General features: G+C 38.3%; 2 protein-coding genes across 6 annotated transcripts in view; one reads left to right on the top strand and one right to left on the bottom strand.

Moving 5' to 3' along the window:
• Nucleotides 1-4,116: 4,116 nt before the first annotated feature.
• LOC132884394 (SAM pointed domain-containing Ets transcription factor) lies at nucleotides 4,117-13,209 on the top strand. 3 transcript variants are annotated; one of them, XM_060918235.1, is made up of 7 exons: nucleotides 9,135-9,287; nucleotides 9,391-9,508; nucleotides 9,734-10,199; nucleotides 11,208-11,405; nucleotides 11,531-11,578; nucleotides 11,714-11,848; nucleotides 12,014-13,209. In XM_060918235.1, the coding sequence occupies exons 3-7, from the start codon at nucleotides 9,740-9,742 to the stop codon at nucleotides 12,190-12,192; spliced, it is 1,020 nt and encodes a 339-aa protein (XP_060774218.1). In that variant the 5' UTR covers nucleotides 9,135-9,287; nucleotides 9,391-9,508; nucleotides 9,734-9,739; the 3' UTR covers nucleotides 12,193-13,209. The 3 variants fall into 3 exon arrangements, with proteins under 3 accessions (XP_060774216.1, XP_060774218.1, XP_060774217.1); XM_060918233.1 differs by lacking the exons at nucleotides 9,135-9,287; nucleotides 9,391-9,508 and adding an exon at nucleotides 4,117-4,476; XM_060918234.1 differs by having other exon boundaries at nucleotides 9,135-9,508.
• Nucleotides 13,210-15,689: 2,480 nt separating this feature from the next.
• Nucleotides 15,690-19,206, bottom strand: part of pacsin1b (protein kinase C and casein kinase substrate in neurons 1b) — an 88,674-nt gene continuing 85,157 nt past the window's right edge. For all 3 annotated transcript variants that reach the window (XM_060919319.1, XM_060919321.1, XM_060919320.1), the window contains exons 8-10: nucleotides 17,619-17,746; nucleotides 17,201-17,379; nucleotides 15,690-16,623 (exon numbers count right to left, since the gene is read on the bottom strand). In XM_060919319.1, the coding sequence (XP_060775302.1) occupies nucleotides 16,514-16,623; nucleotides 17,201-17,379; nucleotides 17,619-17,746 (417 nt within the window). In that variant the 3' untranslated portion in view covers nucleotides 15,690-16,513. The remainder of the gene's footprint in view (nucleotides 16,624-17,200; nucleotides 17,380-17,618; nucleotides 17,747-19,206) is intronic.

Here is a 19,206-nt window from a genome sequence, read left to right as displayed (position 1 = left end):
ATGCGTATTGTCTCTGGTTTCGACCGTGTAGTTAGATATCCAGCCAGCTGTGGTGTGCTGGCAGGATGGGCTGAGACAAGCTTTCTTTAGGTCACCTTTTCTAGACCCTTCCCCTGCGAGGGGGAGCAGTGCTGACCCTGAAAAAGGGCTGCTCCATTGCCAGGATGGCTGCCGAACCCTACCCTTGCCTCAAGTGAGTAGAGAGCGACCATCTAGTCCTGACCGCCTGCATGCAGGTCCATGGCTAGCAGCTCCCAGCACCATCTTACACCTGCCGCTGTCGCCACTCGCCCATCGCCGCAGGTCTTTGGTGAACAAGAAAGATAAAGCCATTGAGTCCTGGGCAAGAAAGGCAGAAGGGGAGGAAGAGGTTAGACAGAAGCCGTGGGTTACCCAAGCTCCACGACCTCCCTCTCGGTTCAGCCGCATTTTGCCAGGAGGGATGCAGAACATAACATCCTGGCCATGACTGAACTGCAGCCATTTAGCCATGGCTATGAAATGTGTAGAGAGTAGCTGGTAGTTTGGAGTCAGGGTTTTCCTTCTCCTAGACGGACTGCCTGCCAAGGCTAACGGGCTCCATCTACCCGGGTTTGAAATCAGGGTTTTCCTTCAAGTTCAAGTCAACTTTATTGTCAATAATGCCATATGTGCAGGACATACAGAGAATTGAAATTGCGTTTCTCTCTTATCCACGGTGCAAACAATAATAAACATGAAATATAAAATATAGGTAAAAGATATAAATTTAAAAAAAAAGGGGGGGGGGGGGTATTTACACACACAAGCTAAAGCTATCTAAGAAAAGACAGTGGCAATCCAGAAAGTGCAAATGTGGCAGTGTGAACAGAATTAACGGTATAAATTTAAATGTGGCGAATGACAATATAAACAGAATGAACAATGTAAACAGGAACAGCAGTCTGACAGACTTCCCCTAGACTTCCCCTAGACGGACTGCCTTCCATGGCTGACGAGCTCCATCTACCTGTGCTATTTGCCCATAGCTGGGGGGTCTGGTTCGCGGGCATCAGGGCGTGTCCACACGCCAGTGGGCCATGCATGCTGCACGTCTGGGGGCCAGACCTCCTCCGAGCTCCCTGCAGTTTAGCCTGGGGCCTTGCGGTGCCCAGTTTCCGTCTGTAGCCATGAGGAGACACTGCATAGGACTTACTGTGGAGAGGCTATGTACTGGCAGGAGAGACTTACGCACTCGGCTCTCTTTTCGCAGTACTGCAAGCAGCTCCGCTAGCCAGCGGTGGAGGCTGAAAGCGAGAGGTGGCAAGCACACTAACACTACACCTACACACTAGACGCATCACACAGCCATTTACGACCAAAAAAGGTAACTCTTCCATTAAAGACAGATATAATCATATTTGTGATACATTTAGTAAAAATGGGGATTAACTGCAGGAGTACAATTTTAAAAGACATTTTAAAATAAAGAACAATATACTACCATGTACATGCACACCTATTACAACAGTTTATCAGTCTCACAACACCACTCTGGCATCAAGTGAAATCATAGCTAAGCTTACAGTTGCCAATTCATTATCATGGCCTACCGTGGAAAAAAATGCCTTCATTGGGTGGAAATTTTACCATTGTTTTATCTTTAAAGCAGAAAAGGAGAACATCATCACAGTCCAGTGCAAGTTAGCAAGTTATGTGTTCCAGCTGTGAAAATGACATGTCATCATCCAAGAACTTGATACCTAATTAAAATGATTATATTATTTATTTATTATTTAATAAATAAAAAAAATAATTTATATGTAAGACCAATCGCTAATGTTAGCTACACAGAAATCCAAGAAAGTTAGCTAGTTAACCTGTCAATACTACTACTAGTAGTAAACTGAAAAAGAGTATTCTGTTTTTCTAAAAGGACAGATTTTATTCCTGCTTTGTAAACTGTACTGTTGTGTAATTTGGAACCTGTAAGCCTATTGTTTGAATTTGCTTTATGGTTTTCATGATCTCTTTTATTGTTCTTTTAGGGTTTTTTTTTTTAAATTCAAAAGTAGATTTACACAATATGAATGAATAACACTTTTTAAAAAAATAGTGTGGGTGCTCTTAATCTATGTATTAAACTAAAACTGAGTATTTTCTGTTTGCCTTGTAGAAGGAGCAGATTTCATTTTTGCTCTGTAAACTGTACTATGTGGTCATGTGTCATGTACTTTCCTTATAGGCCTATACGCTACAGCCTGAATTTGCTTAATGAAAAAGTTTTTCTTTAAAAATACAATGAGCAGAGGACACATTTATGATGCTAAAAGTCTTGTATGGGTGTTCCTATAAAGTGGCCAGTGAGTGTATATGTTAATTCAATGAATAGATTGGGTGTAAAACATCCTACCCTCCTCAGAGATCAATGAAGCATCAAGTAGATGTGATTTTTTTTTTTATCATATTTTGCTGGTTTTGCTTTCAGAAGTTAAATGATAGAATATACCACAACACAGTACTTACCTAACTTCCAGCAATACATCCAGTGAATTCCAGTGGGTTTTAAGCAACTAGTTTAGTGACTGGCATGCAAATGCATTCTGCATTCTTCCTGAGTTTAACGTTGTATTTAAAATAAAGCACTGCACACTGAATATCCACAAGTGGGAATTCAAATGATTGTTGATTTGAAACAAATATCTATGCAAAGCATGTTTTGTTTTAGAGTTTGATTTCAGCGCCATTTGTTTTGATTGATGACTCAACACAGTGAAACTGAATGGGTGTCTCTCAGTACACATGGTGGGGAGAATTATTTTTCAGGCCAAAAATTCTCATCTGTATTATGAGAATGTTATTTCAGAATAGGAAGGTAAAAAGGTGAATCTCAACTCACTCACTTTTTCTAACTGCCATGCAAATGAACCCTCTATGAGAAACATGCTGAATAAACAATAGTCACAAGATACCTAAAATAAATCTCTTTGAAACACAAAATCCTTAAAAATATATATACAAAGATATATCTGGTTAGTAGTGTGGTTTACTGCTTTTCTATAAATCAGGTTTAAAACAATATTTTGTAGTTTGTGTGTCTTACAGAGATCTATTACATATTATTTTAAAACTAAGATACTATTGACCCCACTTTCAGGTTTTATAAATGAAGCACAGCGTATGTGTGACAGCCATGGTTTGTGTTGGTGTGACTGTTTAACTATGCAAACAAAGCACCATGCTGTGTAGTTGCAGGGACCTCATCACCACATTACTGACGCAAGTAGAAACTCATTTTTTTATAAGGAAAAACAACACAAATTAATCTGGTATCAGTACATGGATTTAGTATATTATCCATCTAATCACCCATATTTATTGTAATATTGAAATATTCATTGGAAGGCATCTTCAGTCAGAATTCTTCAGGATATACAGCAGTGTTGTAATTTTTTAAATAAATTTTAATTGTTTGGAGGCTGTGTACTGTGAAGATTGATGTTTACCTGTTCTCTCTTACACCCAGTTCAACTTAGTTAATGGTTTAATTGTGCACACAAAAGTCTTCCATGAAGTGTAAAAATTTCTTTACATACTAATATAATAATAATGAATGATAATAATAATAATAATAATAATAGCTCTCAGAATGCCTCCGGGTATAGTTTTTGAGCAAATTTAACACTTGAGTTGAAACTATTTTTATTTTATGAAAACATTATGATCAAAAGAAAGCTATGTTTATGAAGTATCTTGATATTGACTAAATCATGAATAAATCATCTTTAAAAGGAAATTTAAAACCCAGAAATACATAGCTTTTCACAAATTCATGCATAAATTTCCACTCAATTATAATTATTATTGGTTCTGTTTAAGAATTACCACTACAACTCAATTCTACACATAAATTCTAATTCTGAACTTAATTCATTTTAGCAAACATTGCCTTCATTTAACAAATGTCAACTTGATTGTAACTAAGTTGAAGAGTACAATATGGCACTCAAATTCTCATTAAGGGACTCTTCTCTATACTGTTATTTCCCCTCTGGTGAAAGGCAGAGGTGGTCCACAGAAGTGTTTACTCAAGTTAATAAGGCCTCCCTATAAATGCCAGCACTGGAGTCAATGGAGCAGGTATTTCTGCACACAAGACCTGAGAGCTACACACCCACATTCAGGTATACACACATGCACACACACAGCCAGGGAAAGATTGACACCATCAGTGTTAGTCACTGAAGGTAGTGATGTGGCGGTGCGTGCCTGGAGACTGTTGTGCTGCTGGCTCTCCAACGTCTTATTCTTCAAGCAGTCTGACAACACAACACATGTTCAAAAAGACATCAGAAGACACAAGACAGCAAAACTAAATACCAGTTATTGGAGGTCCAAGACAGTGGAGGAAACAAGAAGTCGTTATTCCTTGACGGCATCACTGAGCTTTGGCAAAAAAAGAACAACAAAAAAAAAAACCTACTGGTGCTTCCTTGGACAGTGGTTGTATCTGAACAGGTAAGGCCAAGTAAACATACAATATTTAACCCTTCACAGTGATCTGAAAAATATCCTTATGTAATAAAATGGCTAAAATTCATGATATTTAGATTTAGAATATTTCATTAAAATCTTTCAACTCATGAAATTAAGAAGCACTAAAAAGGAATGTGTCCTGTACATCTAAACTAACTTAACTCATTCATATATATATATATATATATATATATATATATATATATATATATATATATATATATATATATATATTATAAACAAGGAAAAGACACACTGTGAAAAGCTGAGTGGGTAAAAGAGCACCAAGTCAGTGTCTTATCTTTACCAAGCCTTTTGTGTGTTCTTTTGATCATTAATAAGAGCTGATATGATATTCAGATCAAGCATTCCTAATACAGGGAGTGCACCTGTTTGTAGGAGTTACCACATTTCAGCCCTTTCCATGTATGCCTTATGTTAGGACCCCAGTGAGTCATTACATTTAAAAAGAAGAAAAAACTTTTGTAAAGTTCCTAACTGTTTTTTTAATGTGGTGAGTTGGCTGCTTGCCACCTCTCCACTAGAGCTGAAAACAAAATTTCCCTTTTTCCCTTGAGGAAAGGCCAAGTCATTTACAGGTTCAACGTCTAAACTCCCAAAGGCACATTTGGATTTTGTCAAATGAGGCTAAAGAAAGCATGAACCAAGAGATGACTTTGGGTGCAAACAGAGTGAATTCAAGTGCAGCAGGCCAGTTATGCCTTCTTTTTGTAGATGTGAGATGCCAAACAGCATACATTTGTTTTTTGTCTTTTCAAGAAAGCAAAATACAAAGTCACTTATACCTTAGATATGCCTAGACTTGGAATCTCATATGTAGTATATGTTCATGGGACAAAGAGGACTAGAATTTCTATGTCTTCATAGTTTCACTTAACAGTTACACTATGTACGATAAAAATTATTCACAGCAGAGTTTGTCTTTTTGTTAGATTCTCTTCTTCAGCTGTCCACAGTTATCCAGCCTCTGTGACGTTTGTACACAGACTTGAAGAAAAACTATCCCTAAATGTATCTTTTCAACCTTTAACATGCTAAACTGTGGAAACATATTTGCATGTGCCTCACCTTGCTCTCATTAAATAATTTGAAAAGTGTTAAATAAATGTGTGAAGGTTTTGATTGTGTTTTTAACATATTGCTTTAACTGAAGTGATGTTTTTTTAAAAAGAAGTATAAAGCAGGTTCTATTTAAAACTTTTTTTTTAATGGTCAGACAGAATCATTTCAGAATTTCATAATTTTTTGTAGAATTTTACCTAGTTTTACCAACTAATTAATGTAGCTGGATCCACTGAAAAGTTATTAGAAATTATAGAAGACATCATGGTTATAATTTATAAAAAAGTTTACAAAAATAAAGTCTGTTGCTAAAGCCTGCTGTCACACCTGCACTAGAATTTAAGCCAAGTTTGCAGAAGTGGTTGCCAAAAATACCAATACGTTGAACAGTACAGAACATCCATCCATCCATTATCTCTAGCCGCTTATCTTGTTCTACAGGGTCGCAGGCAAGCTGGAGCCTATCCCAGCTGACTACGGGTGAGAGGCGGGGTACACCCTGGACAAGTCGCCAGGTCATCGTAGTGCTGACACATAGACACAGACAACCATTCACACACACATTCGCACCTACGGTCAATTTGGAGCCATCAATTAGCCTAACCTGCATGTTTTTGGACTGTGGGGGAAACCGGAGCACCCGGAGGAAACCCACGCGGACACAAGGAGAGCATGCAGACTCCACACAGAAAGGCCCTTGTCAGCCGCTGGGCTCGAATCCAGGACCTTCTTGCTGTGAGGTGACAGTGCGAACCACTACACTACCATGCCGCCCCCAGTATAGAACATAAAGTTCTAAATGCATTCATATTTTAATTCAGTTGCCAGGAGAATGATTATTATCAATTAAATGGGTGACTTTGTTGTAATACGGCCATTTGCATGACACCCATACTATGCATATTTTTAACTTTTTTTTTAATAATGATGTTATCAACAAATGAAAACATTGAGTTTGTGCAAGCTGTCTTCCAGCAAAAGACCTCAAGAACTAGGACTGGAAATGATATTTAATAGCCTGTTATCAGGAAGGGAGATGTGTGACTGGTTAATCTTTACCTTTACTTATGACACCTTTCATACTAAATGCTACAAGCAGGCTTACTCTCCATAATACCCAACCAAGTTTGTTTGGTTTTTTTTAAACATATTTAACAAATGGTTTTTCCATGATGTCCTCCCAAGATGGAAGTACACTAAGCACTACTGTCCTGGCAAATGCAAGACCAATTTTGCAACATCATTCTAAATTTTAGTTTGTTTCCCATTGTTTCCCAGAAGGGAAAAGAGCAGGAATTGCCCTTTGAAATGTTTAAGATGATGTTGTGTACAGGTGGCAAACAGTCATGCATGACTTCACACATTTGCTAAGTCTAAAACCAAACAAGGAAGTGTCTTTCTTTATAAGCAAGTATAAGGTAGGGTAGTTGCAGTCTGGAAACATGCCTTTGATTTTTATCTGTACCTTTGCATTTGATTACCATCTGTTAAATTTCTAGCTGGAACAAAATCTTACTTCATCAGTCATGAAGTACACTTTTTAGATTTGTATATAGTGACTAAATGTCATTTTTGTAATTGTGATACTTTATAGTAACGTCAAAAAAATCTAAAATGTCTCTGAATGCAATCAGATTTGGAATATAACCTAAAGTCCTCAGATTTAAGGGCTGTTAGTGAATAAATAACAATTGTTGTTCTTCACCTTTATTAGCCAAATTTTTAAGGAAGCATCAACTAATAGACAACTATTAAACAATGAGACCAGTTCTGGCACAAAGAATAGCTACCAACTTGTAACCAAAACTGTTAGCCAAATTTCTAAATGTTTCTCATCTTGGCAGCCATGAGTGCCACTGACCCAGCAAAAGGAGAAATTCTTAATGCCACTGAAATGAATTTTCAAGTCTTTAACCAAACTCATTTAAGGATCAGTCACAGGCACTAATCTCTTGCCTTCAGAGTGTGTTTGTGTCCCTGTTTCTCCTGTGCTGAGTCAATATGGCCCAATGTGCCAGGATAATGGACTTACCGCAAGCTGTTGCTACACAGAGGGAACACTAGACTGATGAGTGTGTCTAAGCTGACCATAGATGAAGGGAAAGATGCACCTCATTTTTCCAGGGAGTGGTGTAGGATGAAAGGAGGGAATGTGGTAAAAGGGCAAGCAAACCAGATTGGGGTTGAGATGGGGGGAGGGGGTGTTTAAATGTGGATAACTTCATTTCCTTTTGGGTTAACCAGAGTGCACCTTCAAAGACATTACCCAGAGTTTCTATTTGTGGTAGCACAAAGATCTGTATGAGTGGTGTAAAATGGCCTGAATTCCCCCCCCCCCCCCCCCCCCCCCCATCCTTTCTATATAGACTGACAGCTTGTCTTTAGTTTAATAGTCCTAATTTCCTCTGCTATCACTGGGTGTGGAGCCATCATCGGATTTTATGAATTTGAGTGTCATTAAGTCCAAACAAAAGTGAAGTGTATCAATGAGCATGTGGCATGCGAGAAATTATTCTATGGATGTACAAGAACATTTACAGATAATCCACAGTGACCATTTGAGCGCTCACTCTCCATCTGTGCTTCCTTCAATTCATCAGAAAAAAAAAAGTCATGCAAGGCTGTCATTACTTAAACACATAGATATGTCTACCAAATACCACTACACTCTTAAGCCACTAAGGCAGCAATTAATAAAGTAGAACTTTTATAGATACCATTTTGCTGTTTCTCATTATAAGATCATGAATATTTCTCAACAATTTACTCATTTCAAGCTTGAATTTGTCTACAGCTGTTGGCAGATTATCTTGCATTTTATTTCTTTCTAGATATAAATGCTTGAAATATCAAGCAATAGAATAACATTCTTAATATTCTTATATTGGTGGCACAGTGGTGTAGTGGTTAGCACTGTCGCCTCACAGCAAGAAGGTTCTGGGTTTGAGCCCAGCAGCTGACAGGGGCCTTTCTGTGTGGAGTTTGCATGTTCTCCCCATGTCTGTGTGGGTTTCCTCTGGGTGCTCCAGTTTCCCCCACAGTCCAAAGACAAGCAGGTTAGGCTAATTGGTGATTCTAATTTGACTGTAGGTGTGAGTATGAATGGTTGTGTGTCTCTGTGTGTCAGCCCTGTGATGATCTGGCCACTTGTCCATGGTGTACCCTGCCTCTCGCCCATAGTCAGCTGGGATAGGCTCCAGCTTGCCTGCGACCCTGCACAGGATAAGTGGTAATGGATATTCTTATATTTGTTTTATTATAATCTCATAATGATAAATAAAATTTGGCTATATTCAGGATAGTTCCACTTGACATCAACTTTCCTTAAAGCATATAATTCTTTTTCAGGGAGAAAATGACTATCACTTGTAATTGATTTGCTGAAATCACATATTCTATTATTGACTACTGTTCAGTATTTTTTTGGGGAAAACATATCCCTTTCTTTTTAATATTGAATTAATCATCTCCTACAACCTTCATGTGTCCCATGATTTCTATAGTTCCCCAGTCACCAATTTTCTGTTATTGTCGTTCTATAATCTTGTGTCCTACTTTCCCAATGGGAATGAAAGTCTTATTTCATTAAGTTTCATTAAAAGCTCATGCTGACTGTGGAGACAGGGGACTGCAGGAATGGCACTTTGAAAGTGGGAATCAACTACATCTTATTTACTCAGACATTTGGCACAATTCTGTACTAGTGACCCGTGAGTAAGTTTTGCAGCCCAATCCATTTTGGTCTTTGCCTCTCAGTGCTACACCGTGACTTGCTTTGGTTTCTCTGCCCCATGTGTTCCCCAACACTTAAAGGGACAAGCAGCCTCACTAAGACACTTATCTCTTAAAAGAAGTTTGGATTCTGGCTTTGACTATGGATCAGGACACCATTATGTTGATTAAGCTCCATCATATTGAAACCAAGCCCTAAGTATTGATTCTATCCTAAAAATATTATTACTCTTGAAAATGTTGACAATAAATTTTGTTTGTATTTTTAAATAATGAATCCTTCATCCATTTTTTTTTTTACATTTTTAGTGATGGCAGTGAATTTCTTGTCCAATTTTGAATAATTTCAAAATCCTGCTGTCAGTTTTGAGAGATTCGCTTATTTTCCTGAGTCTCAGGAATCACTTCTCTTTTTCATTTCCAGGAGGTCATGGCCAGCCCAGTGCGGGTCCACCTAGACACTGACTTGCTCCAGCCAGCCCGCCTTGCCTCCAGTTTCTCTGAGAACTCTTTGGCTGTTCTGAAAACAGAAGATGGGACAGTGGAGACTCTGGAGCTGGTGGACAATAAGCCACAGCTGGACAGCAATGATCGTGCCCTTCCAGGACTCTACCTATCCTGTTTCGACATGCTTTTCACCGAGGATGCCACCTGGCTGGTGAGGGTGACGGACTCCTCTGCATCAGTCGCTAGTGTACCTAATCCAGAACTGTGTTCAGAGCCAGAGCAGTGCCCTGTGATTGATAGCCCTGGGCTAGGGAGTGAGCCATTGTCCCCTGGCCTTGAGGACCAGGTGGAGGAGAGATCTCTGGAGCAAGTGCAGAGCCTTGTGGTTGGAGAAGTGCTAAAGGACATTGAGACAGCCTGCAAGCTGCTGAACATCACACCAGGTTAGAGGCTAGATTACAATATTATGGATTTTGTGTCTGAAATGTGCATGTTTCAAAATGATGTAATTATATTTTTTATGTTTCCCTCAGACTGTTTTAGAATGCTGCATGCCTTGCACTTCAGTAGTGCACAGTGTTGTACGTTAAATTAAAGTCAGTATCAGATAATGGGGAAGGCTTGGCAAGAAAATAGTAAGGTGATTATGGACATTTTAATGGACATTTCCAATCCACTAATGTGTACTTTTAGATTAGAACGACGCACATTGTATGACGCTTAAAGAACCTTCAGGGTTTTTTTCATTATTTAAATAGAAATTGCGAAAGATGTTTGTGCAAAGTACATCTAGCGTCAAAACCCAGCTTTATATACCAGGATCTGTTTAATCCCCACTCTTGCATGGGGAGTTATTGCAAATGACCTGAGAACTTTGTTGGAGTAGCTTTACTTTAGGTCTTTAGGTGTTTACCCAGCAGAAGGCATGTAACTGTCCAACCAAGCCCTTGTCCTGCACAGGTAAGGAGCTCTGACTAAAAGAGTTAACATCAACAGCTAGCTCCTGCATAATCTGTTGACGTGCTCTGAAACATTTAACATTGCTAAATAGTGTACATTTTTCTACATCTTAAAAGAGAATTGATCCCTGTGTTTATATTGCTGAATATCTCCTAATCTACCTAAACCTCACTGATACCTGCTCTTGATTTTATTGATGTGTGCTTACTGGACTTGCTGACTTTTCTTCTAACTGACAATTGTCACGGTAAATTGAACTCCTTGAAAGTAATTGTGCTACACCTCCTTGAGTAAACAGTCATTCACCCATTCATACTTTTGCCTTTCTCTTTCCTTGAATGACAATCACATAGGCGCATCAAAACATACAAAGCTCTGTCCAAACATTGCTAATCCTGGTGGTACTGTATATGACTAATGCCTATAAGGTGAATGTTGAAAGAATATTGAATAATGTGCAGTGACTCAAGTTTATATATTGGATATTTCAGATCCAGTGGAGTGGAGTTGTGGAAATGTTCAGAAGTGGCTGTTGTGGACAGAGCATCTGTATCGACTCCCTCAAGTGGGCAAAGCATTTCAGGACCTGGATGGGAAAGACTTGTGTGCAATGACTGAAGATGAATTTCGACAGCGTTGTCCACAGTGTGGTGACACACTCCATGCTCATCTAGATATATGGAAATCAGGTACATACCTATGCTTATACATGAATGGAATGAAAAATTCATGGTATGGCAAGTTCAGTACATTTTTGGTATAACCAATTTAAAATGCATCGAGTACAGTAACATAAGTTTCTTTGTGTGATCAGCTGCCTGGATGAAAGAGAGATGTTTAGTAGGAGAAAGCAGGATCACAGGTAAGTATGCTTGAGCACAGATATTTATCTGAATAGAATCTTCAACAGCATATCTAGACTTTTTAGTCACAGAGAAGGAAGAAAATAGACTTATTGTTGTCAATTGCAGTCACACTAACTGGTGTCATCCTACAGAGAGACAGGAGTTGTGGTCAGAAGCAGATTCCTCTTGCTCTGGTCAACCCATCCATTTGTGGCAGTTTCTCAGAGAGCTTTTACTTAAACCACACAGCTATGGACGCTGCATCCGCTGGCTCAATAAAGAGAAAGGTATAAAACTTTATCAGGGGAATTCAATCCAGCAGTGGCAGTAAATGAAAGCTAACATTGCTGGACATAGTGAGACCTTGTTTATTGTTTAATTTTCACACTTTTTTTAATCTCTGGCATATACACTTCTATATTGAGAAGCATTTATCAATCTTTTGTCCAAAGGTATTTTCAAAATTGAAGATTCTGCTCACGTAGCACGACTCTGGGGTCTGAGGAAGAACCGGCCAGCAATGAATTATGACAAGCTTAGCCGCTCCATCAGGCAGTACTACAAGAAGGGAATCATCCGCAAACCAGATGTGTCTCAGAGACTGGTCTATCAGTTTGTCCACCCAGTATGAGTCCAACAATCCGACCAATAGAGACAAAATGACATTGTTTGCTATGCACTGACAAACTGCCTAAGAACTAGAGTCTATGCACTCTAGTACTTTTCTGTGTGTAACTGATGTTTTGGTCTGGACTCTTTGTTAACATAATTTCATAAATTGGCTTAAATTATGTTTTATTCCAAGTGCCAATCAACATGGCCAATTTTACATGAAGACATTTCAGGATCAGGTTGTAATCCCAATAAAACCTTTTACATCAGACATTTTATGATTATATTATAGGTCACATAAAATGCCTGGCTATTCGCATTGTCTGCCTGTCTCAGTCTGTTAGTTAGCTTATTACCAAACGTCAAAGTAAAGTAATTGAGTAATAACTTAGGATCAATTTTTGCCTTCCTACAAGTATTAGGCACTTACTAAATGTGTAAATGGGTTTGAAACATGAATTTGCTATCATCTCTATATTCTTTTAGTGTGAACACTGACATTCATCAAACACATGTTCTCTGACAGCTTTCATAATTCTGTCAATGCTTACAGTTTTTGTTTGAGCAAACCTCCACTCCCTGTGCGAACGAGTCGCCAACTCAGCCACATGTTTGGGTTTGGTCCTGGTTTCCATCCAACTCTGCTCTTTTTTTTTTTTTTGGGCCTAATCACACAGCAAACTTATTAACCTTCCCCTAAGGCATCAACAGTAAAGAAAGTGTTCACCTCACTGAGCAACCACGAATAGTCATCCTCCATTAGAAGCTCACCTTGTGCTCTCTCTGATCAGCAGCAAAAGGTGAACTGTATATTTTGATTAGTAATATGCTCTCACAAAAGGTCTCATAAAAATATTCTTTACATGTTAAGAGTTAGGTAAGTGGTTAGGTATTAAGGAGCTGTTATAAATTAGCAGCCTTACATGCAAGTATGTGGGTTTTTTTTCCCCCTGTGCCTTTACTTTTTCTCTGGATTTTATTTGCAGTGTCTGCCATTGTTAATAATATAAAGATTTATTAATTCGTTGAAGTAAAACTTTGTTACTGAAAGTCTCCTTTTTTTTTTATTTACGTCCTTCCACATTTGCTACAACCAAAATAAAATAAAATAAGCTAATGATTTGTATTTTCACTTGTAAATTTAGCAAGTTTCCTCGTGGGAAACTTGAAGTCGCAGTGGAGGAGTAATAATAAAACCTATGGTGACAAATGGGCTATTGGTAACTTCTGCTTTGTCTAATTTTAAAATTAGAATCAATCCTTTAAATTTAATTCAATCATTAAATGCTTGATATAGTTTTAAAGACCTTTGATTTGAAACCGAAAATAAAGCTTGTTTGTATAGTCAGGAAGTATACATATATAATGTAGCAATTTATAATGTCTTAAATTTATGGTATAGCAATTATTACAACAAAGTACTAATTAAATGCCTTGCCACAATTGTGATGCATTTCTAGAATACGTTATCTATAACAACATTCAAGTACAATATAAGTACATGCACAGTGCAAGTCTTGGGCACATGCAAAGAAATGCTGTAGAGAAAAGATGCCTTTGAAATAATTAAATTAAATGTTTCTACATTAAAAATAAATACTAGAAAGAGCAATAATCAATGAAACAAATATGAGTCCATATTTGGTGTGACAACCCATTGCTTAAAAAAAAAAATTAATGTCTCCGGTACAACATGTGCAACTTTATAAGAAAATGAGCTGCAAATTGACGGGGCAGCCATGGTCTAAAGGTTAGAGAAGCAGCTTTAGGCCCAAAGGGTCACTGGATCGATTCCTTGGACTGGCAGGAAAAATCCATGGCTGAAATGCTCTTGAACAAGGCACCTAACCCCCAACTGCTCCCCAGACAGATGTGTATGTGTGTTTTCATTGTACATCGCTCTGGATAAGAGCGTCTGCTAAATCCCTATAATGCTAAAGTTTTACTGAACATCTTGTAGAACCAGCCAGTTTTCTGAAGACTGTCTCATTTGCTTTTTAATTTTGCCATAAAACCCACCAGCCTTCATTCTGTTTTTGAATGAAACGTGGCCTCTTACCTAATATGCTGCTTTCTTTACTGACATACAAATATTTTACTGTAACATTTAATTTTGTGCTGGAATAACTCATATCATCTCTAGCCGCTTTATCCTTCTACAGGGTCGCAGGCAAGCTGGAGCCTATCCCAGCTGACTACGGGCGAAAGGCAGGGTACGCCCTGGACAAGTCGCCAGGTCATCACAGGGCTGACACATAGACACAGACAACCATTCACACTCACATTCACACCTACGGTCAATTTAGAGTCACCAGTTAACCTAACCTGCATGTCTTTGGACTGTGGGGGAAACCGGAGCACCCGGAGGAAACCCACACGGAGAACATGCAAACTCCGCACAGAAAGGCCCTCGCCGGCCACGGGGCTCGAACCCGGACCTTCTTGCTGTGAGGTGACAGCGCTAACCACTATACCACCGTGCCGCCCCTGCTGGAATAACTAATGTTTAGAAATCTAAAATGTTTGTGTAGCAATTCGATAAGGTAGAAGTCATAAAATAATCTATAACAAAGTTTGTACAAAAAAAAAATACAGGGTTTGGGGGCGTCGTGGCTCAGGTGGTTAAGGCGCCATACCATGAATGCGGGCGACCCGGGTTCGATTCCGGCCCGAGGTCATTTCCCGATCCCTTCCCGTCTCTCTCTCTCCCGCTCATTTCCTGTCTCTACACTGTCCTATCCAATAAAGGTGCAAAATGCCCAAAAAAATATCTTTAAAAAAAAAAAAAATACAGGGTGCCTAAGAAATTTGCACTGTACTGTATCATGAATCTCAGAAACAATGGTTTATGACATTGTAAATGCCAGCACTAAAAGTTATAGGAATAGTGTCCTCTAGTGGTGATCTCCGACACACAGTGGTTTGCTGTTCTGCTGTGAGCCACATAGCCAGGTAGAGAAAAGTTAGACATACTGCACTAGTAACTCATGACAGGTTAGGCTTTTATTTTAAACCGAACAGCTGAATAGTCACTACACCGGCATTAGAAGTATATCAGCGTAAATACACTCAGATCATGCTGGTATTTCCATTTTCATGCCCTTAACACTGGCCAAATGTTTTAACAGGAGTGTTAACTTTCCAAATACTGACTAAACCCTAGTCACAGTTATCATTTAAACTACCAACTAGGCTTTATTCATTACAAGGTGCAATGTTATTGTTTAGGTAAAGTATTACATTTACCTAAAAGTATTACCTTTACATACTATGCATTACCTTAAGGCATATGCATATGTCCTTTATGCATATCAGTGTAGATTTCATAATATAGCAGTCATAAGGACATTGTAGAATATTACTTAGAAAATGCTTTGCAATGTTATTAGGCACTCAGCTCAGGTGTTTTGATAAAATGGACAAAAAGTATTTCAGGCTTCCTTGAAGACTGTAATGTTAGCTACATTTAGAAATATGTAAAATGACATATATTAGAGAGATAAATACTTTGTTAATTTGTGAGTATGGTACTATGACACTTTTCTTATAAAGGATGTAAGACTATAAATTGGTCACTGAAGAAGTGATTGCTACAAAAACAGCATAATGCTTATGAGATTTTGCTTAGTCCAAAAGGACTCAATGACCGCACTCAAGGAATACAAACTTGTACACATGAATCAAACTGCTAAATGCCAGCACCAGAGCTTCACTATCCAGCTACGTTAAGGTGGCTAATACCAATGCAGGCTGCATTCCAGATAGAAGTGAATTGAAAACACAAACACATGATTTCATATGCAGATATGATAAAGATAAAGACAATCATATACACCTATGATAGGGACCTAAGCAACTCAATAAATAAGAGATAAAAGGACATGTAAATGCATGTCATAACCCAGACAAGTAATAAAACAGAACCAAAATTAAGGACAATAGTGAGACTGTCACTACAACAACTAAAACTAATAAAATATACATATTGCATAGTGCATTTCTATGCTAGGCTTCATGGACCACGTTATATCAATATCTTACAGAAGAACAGGCTACAGACGCACAGGGACGTGAAAACATTTTCTGTCAGCTGAAATTACATTACATATGGAAATGCTTTATTTCTGCTAACCCAAATCTGTTGTGTAGATGAACACAACAGATACAGTATACTTTATGTACATTCGAGTTTATTCTTCTCTTCAATTATGATATGGAGTGAATGTATAAGGATCTGTTTTTCAGGGAACATGACTGGAGTTCTCTGGTTATGTTCAGTGAACAGTACAGTCTTTCAGGTCATTCTAGAAAAGACGACCATTTTTCCCCACACAAGGCAACTAAATAGGCTCGACATAATTGGCTGGGTATAATCCAAGCTGACCGTTGTCCAGCCGTCCTTTACACCAGCCTTGACCATCTTCATCTTCTAGTTTAGTTAGCTCATCACCTGTTAGGGCAGAATCAGAGCATCTTAGCTTTGACCTTTACAGATGGCAGACGTGTATATGAGTGTAGATATGCAGGGAACATGACCGGGACTTTACACTCCATATTTATATAGTTCAGTCGTCATTTTTAATGCTTCTATTCCACCTTGCTACTCCAAGGCAAATATGTCCTGACCATCGCTATGATATTAATAGGACTTTTATTTTTTGACAATGATTTTACAGTCTTTACAGAAATATCAGCAAGCACACACTAACACTACAGTGCATAGGATTTCTGATTTAAAATAAATACAGCAGTATTTTTAAATCACAGCACAAAAAAATGATTGATGAGTATTCACAAACAGTACTGCTGGATCACAAAACAACATATTTTAGCAAACTAAACCACTAACAACATTAGCAGGCTAGATAACAAATATGCTCTTATTAAAGGAGAAGGGTTTAAGGGTTAAACAAGCAGCTCACAGTAGCATTTCTCCACCAGATATGGCAAAGTTCCAAAACTCCCAAACAGAGTGCAGTGCAGTGAGGGAATTGAAAGCTAGGGTAATTTGGTGCTATGCCCCTCACCTACTCTGAAGCTTAGCTCATCTTGTTCTTGCCCATCATAATCATATAGTGCCCTGACTCGCACTCCTTGGCTCCTTTCCTCCTCAAATGGGTTGGTGGCTCCGTTGGTCTCTGCAGTTGCTTGCTCTTCATCCGACCAATCTGCTGAGTATGCCTGGTTCTTTTCATAACTGCTCACACTGAAATATCATAATGGTAAAATGGAAGCGTTACAAATACAAAGGATTATTGGGTTTTGTTTCTGAGCACAAGTAATTCTTAATGAGTGAAACATGAAATGGTAGAAAAAAAAATCCACTAAATTTATCAAAACACTCCTCCTGATTAGTCAAGAATTTACATCTGCTGCTTTCACTCAAGCCCCAGTCTACTTTATCCCTTTTAGTCTAAAGAAACAAAAGAAAATAGGGATCAGTACCTGCTACGGTTTTCAACCTGCGGTGATGACTGATGAACCCCAGTCATGACATGGGTGAGTGTGATATCATGGTTCTTTTTCAGTTTTTCTTTCTTGCTGATGGCATGACTCAGATCTGGGTTATATTCCTGGGGAATAAGGATTATTCCGGGAAAGATATTAATTTGAGGCATAACAAATTCATTCAAAAGGACAGAGAAACAGAAACAGTGATATTTGTTTAACAGTGATGATGTACTGAGAAGCAGTGTTCATACAGGTACACATAAGAAAATTTCATCCTCCTCCTCCTCCTTCAGCCTTGGCCGAGATTAAATTATTTAAAATGCAAGATGCAACAAAATCAGAATGTACAGCAACTTTTGCTGTCCATTAGTTGCACTTTCTCAAAAAGTACCCTGTTAATAAGGCCTGGGCAATAAAACAATAGGGATATGTATCGTCGAAAAATACTTCAACAACAGCAAAAAGAAAGTTGTTCAATAAGATGTTCGATAGTGTCACTTAAATGCATGAAATGCAAATGGCCAGAAAAGCACATTATGAATACGCAAAGTTTGGTTGCATGAACAAACCCCAAGCGTGTTCCCTGTCTGGCTCATAAACAGCCTGTTATATCCCTTAATACTAGAGAGTGCTACGAGTGACATGCAAACATCCATGCGTTTAACAGGTGCATTGTTCGGTTGCACCATCAACATGTGACAACAGAAACGGCATGGAGTTTTAAAAAAAAAAAAAAAAAGCAGTATTTCCCCACAGATCTTAAATATACTTGTGATAGTAGCTGGTGGAAAAAAGGGCCCGCATTACCTGCCAGCAGAAAGAAAGAAAAAAAGCTTTCTCATGGGATTTCAGATTGCATTGTAATCTGCTATGCTTACATGGATTGAAATTTGCTCTGCTCGCACTACTCAGTAAATTGTGCATGTTATCCATGACGAGCACAGATTGCTTTTAAATTTGTATCTGCAATTTCTGATAATAAAAAAACCTGACATGCAAATATAATGAATAAATGTACATAGACTGTTAATGTCCTTTAATTAATCCATTAAATAGACTAGAAAAAGCGTTATTACAAAACCTAAATGGCTGACTGGACTCCAGCACTTCATGCGGTCATAGTAACGCTGATGAGAACACGCAAGGCGCATTGCTCTCCGTTCACATGGCCAATCATTCCAGCACAACACAGCTCCTTTTAGTAACACAGTACATTATGTTCTTTATTATTTATCTAATCGCTAACAGAACATACTTGTACTTCATACTTATTTGCTAAAATGGGTCACCAAATATACTTTGGGTGGCCATTAATATTCCTGGGCGGTCCACGCAAGTAGAGTCTACATGTGGGGAAGCACTGTGCAGATGATGAGGAAACTGTTGATAAAAGCAAGGTTTTTTTAATTCAGAATAAACTAGTTTAATTCAACTGTTTTTCTCATGGTAATTAGAATATTAAAAGAAAAGGTCATTAAAATTATCAATAGTTATCAATATCAACTGAAAAGAAACATTTTATCATGATATATTTTTCAGCTATATCGCCCAGCCCTACCATTAACTGTACTCCAGTTAGTAT

Source organism: Neoarius graeffei, chromosome 4 (assembly GCF_027579695.1).
Source record: "Neoarius graeffei isolate fNeoGra1 chromosome 4, fNeoGra1.pri, whole genome shotgun sequence".
NCBI classification, from domain to species: Eukaryota; Metazoa; Chordata; class Actinopteri; order Siluriformes; family Ariidae; genus Neoarius; species Neoarius graeffei.
Note: the sequence above shows the minus strand (reverse complement) of the source record. Positions and strands in the feature narration are given on the sequence as shown.

Bases quoted from the DNA above. Each gene is read 5' to 3' on its own strand.
- LOC132884394 (XM_060918233.1), top strand. From the start codon at position 9,740: ATGGCCAGCCCAGTGCGGGTCCACCTAGACACTGACTTGCTCCAGCCA. The intron at 11,579-11,713 runs GTAAGTATGCTT...GTCATCCTACAG, and splicing joins AGGAGAAAGCAGGATCACAG to AGAGACAGGAGTTGTGGTCA. The intron at 11,849-12,013 runs GTATAAAACTTT...TTTTGTCCAAAG, and splicing joins CTGGCTCAATAAAGAGAAAG to GTATTTTCAAAATTGAAGAT.